Source organism: Myotis brandtii, unplaced genomic scaffold (assembly GCF_000412655.1).
Source record: "Myotis brandtii unplaced genomic scaffold, ASM41265v1 scaffold26, whole genome shotgun sequence".
Lineage (NCBI taxonomy): Eukaryota > Metazoa > Chordata > Mammalia > Chiroptera > Vespertilionidae > Myotis > Myotis brandtii.
Genome location: NW_005359880.1, coordinates 2,176,816 through 2,187,130, shown reverse-complemented (window position 1 = coordinate 2,187,130; position 10,315 = coordinate 2,176,816). Strand labels below are relative to the sequence as shown.

At 38.6% G+C, this 10,315-nt stretch overlaps 2 protein-coding genes across 2 annotated transcripts in view; both read left to right on the top strand.

The window, feature by feature from the left end:
- WDR78 (WD repeat domain 78) overlaps positions 1 to 1,373 on the top strand; it is a 55,053-nt gene extending 53,680 nt beyond the window's left edge. Inside the window, exon 18 of the mRNA XM_014541070.1 lies at positions 102 to 1,373. Coding sequence (XP_014396556.1) covers positions 102 to 152 — 51 coding nt within the window. The 3' untranslated portion in view covers positions 153 to 1,373. The remainder of the gene's footprint in view (positions 1 to 101) is intronic.
- Positions 1,374 to 2,130: 757 nt separating this feature from the next.
- INSL5 (insulin-like 5) lies at positions 2,131 to 4,585 on the top strand. The gene is given in 3 exon segments (XM_014541057.1): positions 2,131 to 2,211; positions 3,367 to 3,448; positions 4,212 to 4,585. Coding segments are annotated over 3 exon segments (399 nt in total). The 3' UTR covers positions 4,448 to 4,585.
- Positions 4,586 to 10,315: the final 5,730 nt, after the last annotated feature.

Genomic DNA, 10,315 nt, shown 5'->3' with positions numbered 1-10,315 from the left:
ATATATATATTTGACTTATAAATGACAATTTAAAGACTACTTTACCTCTTAATTTGTATTTTATTGCATTGTAATTGTGTGACTTTTCTTTTCTTTTCCAGAGAGATGTGATAGATAGTTTGCTTGGACCAAGGTCAAATCAACCAGCATAAATTGTCATTACTGATATCCTTTCTTGTTAATTGTTTTTTTTTAAAGGAACAATGTTTAATATCTAATAGTCTGATTGGATGCAGTAAGCTGGGATTTTGATTTTAGAAAACAATATTTAATGTATAACTTCTATTTGAACTTAATAGAAATTTAATCAACCTTTATTCCAGAGATATGTTGTTAGTTTTTTATCCAAGCTAATTGTAAGGGTATTGTTGGGATTTTCTTAATTTTTGAAAGATACTCCTACTCCATTTCTTAATCGTATTCCAAGTACACATACATACTTATAAAATGTCTATGTATGTTAGAAAATTATTATTCCTTTAGAAGAAAAGCTTGGAAGTTATTAGAATTACTTAAACAAAAATCTTTATTAAGTCTAAGTTCTATACACATTTAAATCTTCTGTTTTCCAAGGTTTGTGAATTATGCAGGTGTTAGTATTAAGAAAATACTGGATTCTCATACTCAACTTTAAATCAGTATTCATCCTCTTAGATCTGAGAGCTGAGCTATAGAACTTTATTAGACTATTTGACAAGCAAAAGACATGACAGCAAAAGTCAGAATTGCACTGTTTGGCCAGCAGGCATGACACTCACAGTTCAGGGAGAAGAGTTAGTCTGGGACACATCAGGGCTCCCTCCTCTGCATGCCCGGAATCTGCCCAGACTTAAGTGGGCCCACAGAGAAAACAGAAAGTCCCTGATCTATAGTTTGCATCAGGATGTTATTTTATAATGACTTCTAGGGCAAGCTTGTGGAAATAGAAGGAGTAGGAGGCAGTGACTCCTCCAAACATAGATTGCTAACAGTCTGTTCCATGCTGTTTGTTTCAACAAGTCCTGGTTTTCGTTAACTGAGGCTGAAGGACAGTATGGCCTATAAAGCATGTTACGTGAGGAGGACAAGACAAGGCATTTAAACCTCACTAAACTCTCTAAAAAAGATATATATTAAAACTAAGAATACAATCGGTGCAACAGTGGGAACTACCTTTCACAAGTATCAATTTCTTCAACATCTCCATTTCTTTGGAGCCATCTGTTAAACAAAAGCAAGGCAACTTTTAGGTAGACTGAGATCTGAGGTCATGTTATAAGGAACATACATTTCCTACTGGTAGAAGTCTATTGTAACACATCCCCTTGTCTTTCTGAAAGGTTGGACTTTCCATAGCACCCTGTGCAACAAAATAAAAACTTAATTTCATAGGAAAAAAAGTGTTTCTTTTTATGATGTATTTTTGATCATTAAAATAATTTCACATATTCTACTCTCATTGAGCCTAATTGAAAAATAAAGCTATTTTATACTATTTTATACTTCCTGGATCCTGGGAAGTATAAACTGACCCTATTCCATTTTACCTTTCTGAACATCATTCTTGTAGACTCTCCCATACTTTTATATTAGTATCACACTTTTACTTTAAGATTTTCACTTGAGAGTTATAGAAGCTATAGAAGGCATTATTTTGCTGGCTTGCTAGGCTGACTTTGGATTCTCACTAGAAAATTTTAGTTACCATAAAATTTTAAAAAATTAAAAACTGTATTTTCTTGGAGCAGTTTTATGTTTATAACACAATTGAAAGGGAGGTATGGAGATTTCCCATATGCCATCTGCCCTGAGAAATGCATAGCTTCTCCAGTTATCAACATCAACACCAGTTTGTTATAACTGATGAACTTATACAGACATAATAATCACACAAAGTCCATAGTTTACTTTAGGGTTCACTTAGTGTTACACATAATATGGGTTTGGACAAATGGATAATGACATACATTCATTATGTGTAGTATTATAGAGAGTGTTTTCTCTGCCCTAAAAATAATCTGTGCCATGCCTATTTATCCCTTCCCTCCCCCATCCTGTCTCGATAGTTTTGCCTTTTTGTCTGGAGGTACCACAGTTAATTGTCATTCACTTACTGAAGGATATCTCGGTTGCTTCCCAATTTTGGCAATTATGAATGAAGTTCCTATGATATCCATGTACATGTTTTCAACTCCTTTGAGGAAATACCGGTATGATTGCTGGAACCATATGGTAAGAGTATGTTTGGATTTGTAACTCCCAAACTGTCTTCCAAAACTGACTGTGCCAGTTTTCATTTCCACCAGCAATAAATGAAAGCTCAGCATCTACAGCAGGTGCTATGAGGGACAGAGAAGCACATGATTTCAAGGGGCATGTTGGAGTTGCAAGATTTTCACACATGGATAATTGTAGAATATAATAAGTTGGAATTCAGGCAGGTCTAAATAATGTTGGAAGGAAGGAATCTAGCTGTCATTGAGCACTTATGAAGTTCCAGATAGTTTCATGGGCAACATTTCTTTCACTCTTCTGATAAGAATTCTGTGAAGTAAGTACTCTAACCACCACTTACCATTTTACCGAAGGCAAAATTATTCACCCAAGTAGTAAGCAATGTGTCTAGGGAGCAAACCAAGTCTGCCTGCCTTTAAGAACTGAGGTCTTTGTTTATTCTACACTGTGCCTCCCGTAGGAAAAGGGAGATGGTGGATTGCTGTAGTAAATGACAGTATTGTGGAGATACGACGAGTGGGGTGAAATGGAATTCTAGTGGGAATTCCAACAGTAGGAATTGTCTGACCAGAATTTTGGGAATGAACCTATCGTGTTCCAGAAATAGTGAGGGGACTGACTTCTCTGAATTTCTTCATTTTTTTTTAAATTCAAGTAATTTAGAAGTTTGACTGGTATTCTTTCTGCTAGTCTTATATAAAGTGTGAGGCAGAATTTATTTAAGATTCTATTTTAATAATCAATTGTATTTATGTCTAATCATAAAAAGTTAAAAAAGGAAAACATGATTACATAATAAATGCTGCCACCTATGATTGTAAAGGTTTCTATTTAGTTTACAATGACTTTAGTAGCCATAGCTGGTTTGGCTCAGTGGATAGAGTCGGCCTGCGGACTGAAGGGTCCCGGATTTGATTCTGGTCAAGGGCACATGCCTGGATTGCAGGCTCAATCCCCAGTAAGGGGTGTGCAGGAGGCAGCCAATCAATGGTTCTCTCTCATCATTGTTGTTTCTATCTCTCTCTCCCTCTCCCTCCCTCTCTGAAATCAATAAAGATATATATATATATATTTAAAAAGTTAAATAAGTAAAATGACTTTGGTAAACAAAAGTATTTTTTATAATGACCCATAGTTTTCATATTTTGGTAGATGAATTTCTTGAAAAATTATGAACTTACCACCTCCAACTTAATATTGAGTGGTTCAGAGTTACTAGATGTTAACAGAAAGAGTAAGGGTTTTTAATCTCAAGAGAATAAGCATAAATTTACTAGATTTACATAATTTGTCGACCTCTGGAGTAGAAAATCAAAATACACTAGAAAAAGTACATTCAGACTATCTATGACACGCACAGCAGTGGAATGGATGTCTGTATAAGGCTCTCTCTTTTTAACACCACTGATGTAATACTATTTATTTAACCTTTCACAGGTTTCAGAGTATTTTTCATATATTATTTATTTGATCAATTACCGGTTTCCCAATCAGCATTCATTCATACATGAGTTCTGGGTGCTTGCCAGTGTGCCAAGGTGCTGATGAGTAAGTCTGAACCAAGTTAAAGTGAGAGAGGACTTTGGAAACAACACCCTGATAAAAACAGTGGGCCCCGCTTTTTATTTTCAGACAAGAGGTTTAAATCTCCAGGGCACACACAGGGTTGTTTTGTGTTTGTGTGTTTTTTGTTCATAGCTTTGGAAGCTGCTGGTCGCAGAGCAGAGGTGGCCAGTACAACCCAAGTCAAGCCTTGCCTTGGCTACGATCCAGCTGAGTGACACTGGCTACATCACCCCTCTCTGCACGCGTGTCTCCTCCTCCATAAAATGAGGAGGCTGGCAAGGACTGAATGCTTCCCAAAATGTCTAATCTCCCTGAAACAAGACCAACATGAAAAAAAAGTGATGTGTAGGATTCAATTTCCTTTCAGAAATCCAATGCTTTGCGCCAAGAGTAGAACTTGGTTGCTGCCTTCCTTATCAGGGTCCGTTAAGGAAGTGGGGTTTTTGTTTGTTTGTTTTCTCTTTCTCTCTTCCTTTCAGTTGAGAGAAGAAGCTACTTCCAGCTTCCAAAAGAACACGAGGTTTCTGAGGAAAGCACACCGTAAAACCTTGGGCAGGTGGATTCCGCAGGGGAGGAAAGTCTTGGGCGTGGACAGCCACAACGGGACCTACAGGCTGTGTGCTGCACCAGTGGCTGCTCCATGGCTGACCTGAGTGCTCTTTGCTAAGACGAGAGCAGATGCCCGATGGGTGGCAGCGCTTTAGCACATGGTTAATCACAGTGTGTTGCTGCCCAGTGCCCTGACATTATGGAATTTAAATAATAGCTTTTGGGTAGGCAATCTTCCTTTCCTAAAAGTTGTGTATGAAGCATGGTTAAAACCACAATGAAGCCTATTTTCTTCCTTTGCCTAGATGACTGTTTTCAAATTTTCACGAATCCTTTGAAATTTCGAATGCTGTGCAGAATTGCAATAAAAATGCCATAAACAAAGCTTTCTGTGATTTTTCTTACTTTTAAAAAATTTTTAAAAATAACTTTAAAACAATAAACAGAAAATGCCGATGGTAGAAGAACCTAAACAATACAAATCAACTCTTATTTCATCAACTAGAAATAACTATCCACGCTTAGCTTTTGGGTTATTGTATATCACTGAAAATGTACACACTGATTTATTGTCAGGTATAAGAAACTACACAAAATGCCTTTCTCAAAGACCCCTAGAGTGCTCAAGAAATGTGCTTAGTATCATGCACTGACATTCTACTTGAGAATAGCTGGGGGCATGTATGTAACCATCAGGCCCCATTAATAGTTAAAGCCCAGAAAATATTTGAGTAATAAGCTCTTCCTATAGTCTGGGCCACCTTGCTTTTGCCTCTCTTCTGCTGAGATAAAAGGACATTCTATTCTCATTCTGGAAGTAGAGAAACTAAGACCCAGACAGGCAAGGCATTGCAACACAATAGAGTGTTTTCACAGATAAAAAGACAAAGTTTTCACAAAACTGTTTTCATTTCTAACTCTGACAGTCAACGCCTCAGTGGCTTGGAACAATAGTCAGACTCTGTTCATCTGAAGTGCTGTTCTGATCAATACTATAGTTTGTATATTTGAAGTCCATCTTCTACATATTGGGTACTCAATTGTGTCAAGGTATTGTGCATGGCATTTGAACATTTTACTTCCTGCCTTTGTTGCAGGAAACCCATGAGGGTGGGATAGTACTTCACCGATGTTTTGTAGACAAGGAAACCGAGGCACAGTGGAATTAAATAAACGTGTCCTAAGTCACACAGCTGAGGAGGTGGTGTAATTGGATCCAATTTCAGGCTACTGAACAAAGGCAGTCAAGTCAAACTGGTAGTCGATGTATTTCCTACGTTACCACCAGGGAGTCCTTTTTTTAAAAGTGAGTTTCACTGAAGAATGTCCTTTGATGAGGCAGTAAAATTGATTATATTAAACTTCAACCCTGGTGCATATGCCTTTCAATATGGGTGGTGAACAGGAAGTCTGCACGGAGCGCTTTGGCAGCATGCTCAAGTGTGATGGCTCAAGTGTGATGGTTGTCTGAAGGAAAAGCACTTGTGTGATTGAATTGTGAGCCTCCGACTAGCTGCTTTTCCCATGAAGCACCATGTTATTCTTCTTTAAAGAAAAAGATTGGAAAACTGTGGTTGATCAGATTTGGGTATTTGGAATGAAATGAAACCAGACTTGAAAAAGAACAAAGTGATCCTGTAACTTCAAGAGAAACATCTGACACTATTTGTTGCCGATGATAAAACTGAAGCTGACAAGCAATTTTGAAAAACTTTTATTCATCAACAGGAGCATCAGTAGTGATATTAATGAATTTGATTTTTGCTATTGTGTAACGAAATGTGTCAACATTTGTAAGATCTGCATAACTAACTCAGTGAACCAGTATTTTCCAAGTATCAGTGCATGATGTTACAAAACCATGAATGGGCACTCTGTGATGTTCGCTGGTAAAAATATAAATAAATAATAAATAAATAAGTGTCTTTACATTATATTCTATATAATAAAGAGCTAATATGCTAATTAGACCAAACAGCAGAATGACTGTCCGGATGACCTGCTGGACGAAGACAGGGCTGCGAGGGCCGAGGCCGCTGGGGTTGCAAGGGCTTAGCCCCTTGTACGAATTTCGTGCATCGGGCCTCTACTATGTATATAATATTCTTTTAAAAAAATACATTTTTATTGATTTCAGAGAGGAAGAAAGAGGGAGAGATAGAAACATCAATGATGAGAGAGAATCATTGATCAGCTGCCTCCTGCACACCCCCTACTGAGGACTGAGCCCACAACTCTGGGCATGTGCCCTTGACTGGAATTGAACCTGGGACCCTTCAGTCCGCAGGCCGACTATCTGTCCACTGAGCCAAACCAGCTAGGGTTGTATATAAAATTCTTGAACATTTAAAGAGTTTTATTCTATTACATATGTGTAAGAACTTACTTTGTTATAAACAGCTTTTAAACTTATCAAGTTCCAACTTCATCATATAATTTTTTTCTTTTGTTAAGTTGAAGAATTATGTTTATAGGCCCTGGCCAGGTGGCTCAGTTGGTTGGAGCATCGTCCTGTGCACCAAAAGGTTGCAGGTTTGATTCCTGTTCAGGGCACATACCTAGGTTTTGGGCTTGATCCCTGGTGGGGGCATGTACAGGAGGCAACTGATCAATGTTTCTCTCTCACATAGATATTGCTCTCTCTCTCTTTTTCCCTCTCTTTAAAATCAGTAAAACATATCAGTGAGGTTTAAAAAAAGAATTACGTTGAAAGCCTTCCTCATGTTGAAATTTCTCTGCATTCTCAGAATAAATATTTTTTAATGTTCAGAATGACCGAACTGTTAATATTTTATTTGAAATTTGTCTATCTGTGTTCATAAGAAAAATTGATCTCTACCTGTTTGGCAGTGAAGATTAATTTCATAAAATGAAGGTGTTATCTGTTCTTTAGAAATTTGGAAGAAAAAAGCTATAGGCAGGTAGACAGACACGAGCAGAGCAAGGGTGATGGGTCAGGTACAGAAGATCACCAGGGTGGAAAGCCCTGAATGCCTAGCAAGGAGCAAAACTGGGAAAACAAGAACCTCATCCCCAGGGTAATCTTTAGTCCCTAGCAAATCGCTTGCCAGGTGGTTTAGAGCCCCTGATCTTTTCATCCTTAAAGATAACATCTAGGCCTCAGTTGTATTTCAGCTCCAGGCCCAGAAAAGCAGCAAAACCAGACAAGTGACTCCATGGCTGGCTCAGGACCAGCTGCATTGACTAATGTCCCCCTGCCCTGGCACTGACGAATCCATGGAGACCATGAGCCTGAAAGAACGCATCTGGAAAACTGATGAATATCTCCTGAAACCTCCCCTAAGATTCCCACCTGTAAGAGAGAGATGAATGTGCTCAGGATGAAGGACCCAGTCAGTGTGTGCGCTCCCCCAGGTGAGCATGCCCATGCATTTCCTTCCTCCTCCTCTCCTCTATGGGACCCCATGAGACTTGCAACCAGGGGAGCAATGGGCAGTGGCAGCTCGTCCTGGCCTAACATCCTGACCCTGTCCCCAAGGCTCCCTTTTCCCTGACTTCCCAGTGAGCTAAAGCAGTCCGGCCTAGGCTCTCCTGTTGCTTCTTTCTTCTATGCCCTTCCTTGTTTCACTGTCCCAAGTATATTGTTGCTGAGGGCAGTACATTCTTATTTACTGTGCTATACTTCGTCTCTTGGTTGAAATCTTTCCTTCAACAAGACAAGAACTGAGGTCTCATTGTCTCGCCGGTAACAATAGTATCTTTTGCTTGGTGACTTTTAAAAAAATTCACTGCAGTATAATACAACCAAGTGTGCAACTTTTCAGTTTCACGGGGACACGGCCACACATATTTGGTTACTGTCCATGGCTGCTTTTGTGCTTCAAGGCCAGAGTTGATAAGCTGTGACAGAGACCTATGGTCTACAGAGCTGAAAATAATTACCGACTGGCCCTTGACATTTTGCTGACCTGTGCTTAAGAACCTTCAGATTTCCTCAAATTGACCCAGCTCCCTAGAATGGGTCCTTTAAAGGCTTTTACTTGTATTTATGAACTGGGATGCAAATTGACTGTTTTTCAAATTTTTTTAACGGTCTTGCCCAAGTAAATTTCTTGTTATGAATTTCCTTAAAGAAAAATAGAAAGATAATGTATTTTTATAATTAATTACATTTAATTCTTTTTTTTAAGTTTTAAAATGAAATAATGACTTTGTAAGCTTAGTATTTTTTATATGAATTTTAAAAATGATTTCCTGGCACCCCCTGCACAATCAGGAGTTCTTTCCTTTGGATAGTTGGATGATTCACCCTCATCTTCGTCTGTTTGTGGGAAGCAACCACTTTCTTTTTTTATTATGATAAATGGAAAACGAAGCTTAGTGCTCCCATACTGGTTATACTGGTTCCTTGCCTTGCTAAGTAGGGAAAAATAGCCCCGTGGGTGGGTGGAGAACCACAAGTTTCAAGTTATATCCTGCACTAAAATTAAAGAAAAAAAATGTGTACCTTCATTAAACTAGCAAGGAAAGAAACCGAGATTACAGAAAACTTTAATCAGATACTTAACATATTTAAGCCTCAATCAACCTTCTATTAGTATGTGTGCATGCATAAGAAGAAGGAAGAGAACATATAATTCACATGGACACGAGGACAGGAAAACATAAGTGGCACTGAGCAAAAGCAGAGAAAGGGATTGAGAAAGGGCTCAAAGGGAGGCAAGACAGCTGACTGGAGGAAGTGTACAGACCAGCAGCGATTAGCAAAAAGAGGCTATGTTTGAAAACGAATAGGATTTTATAGTAAATGTTGACTTTAGGAGAAATTATTTGCCATTCAAAGATAGCAGTAGTAGATGATCAAAACATTGAAAAGAAAAAACATAACCTAGGGCATTACATCATGGTGGTGAGCAGAAATTGCTAAAACATATGCTCAATTCTTTATTTTTTAATTTATTTTCTTTCTTTATTGATTAAGGTATTACATATATGTCCATTGCCCCCCAACCCCCACTCATGCCCTCATCCCCCTGTTGTCTGTGTCAATTGGTTTGGTTTATATGCATGCATACAGTCCTTTGGTTGATATCTTCCCCTTGCCCCACCATCCCCTATCTTCCCTCTGAGGTTTGAGCATCTGATCAATGCTTCTCTGTCTCTGGATCTGTTTTTATTCATCAGTTATGTTGTTCATTATATTCCACAAATGAGTGAGATCATGTGATATTTATCTTTCTCTGACTGGCTTATTTCACTTAGCATAATACTCTCCAGGTCCATCCATGCTGTTGCAAATGGTAGAAGTTCCTTCCTTTTTATAGCAGCGTATTATTCCATTGTATAGATGTACCACAGTTTTCTAATCCACTCATCTGCTGATGGGCACTTAGGCTGTTTCCAAATCTTAGCTATGGTAAATTGTGCTGCTATGAACATAGGGGTGCATATATCCTTTCTGATTGGTGTTTCTAGTTTCTTGGGATATATTCCTAGAAGTGGGATCAGTGAGTCAAATGGGAGTTCCATTTTTAGTTTCTTGAGGAAACTCCATACTGTTCTCCACAGTGGCTGCATCAGTCTGCATTCCCACCAGCAGTGCACAAGGGTTCCTTTTTCTCCGCATCCTCGCCATATGCTCAATTCTTTAGGAAAACAGGTTCTGCAGGAAGAAACTGGAGATCAAGAGTAAGATTCTACGATGGGTCCAACATTTTACACACTGCCTCTCCCTCTTCTTGGCAAGAACATCAGTGGTGATCATTGATCCGTAATAAGTAATGATCATTATTATAATCATTTCTACCTTTGAGAATACGGAGGCTCAGGACACTGGCCACTTTGCCTAAACTTCACAGTTAGTCAAGATTCAAAGCTAAAATGAAATGTTTGTCCAATCTGTGCTAAAACAAAAACAAAACCAAAATCCTAGATCGCATTGCTGCTCAAAAGAAATGCATTCAGAAGCTGAGGCGAGTGCTGCTGAAGGATGTTTGGCAGACTTGGCCTGAGGAACCACTTCTGC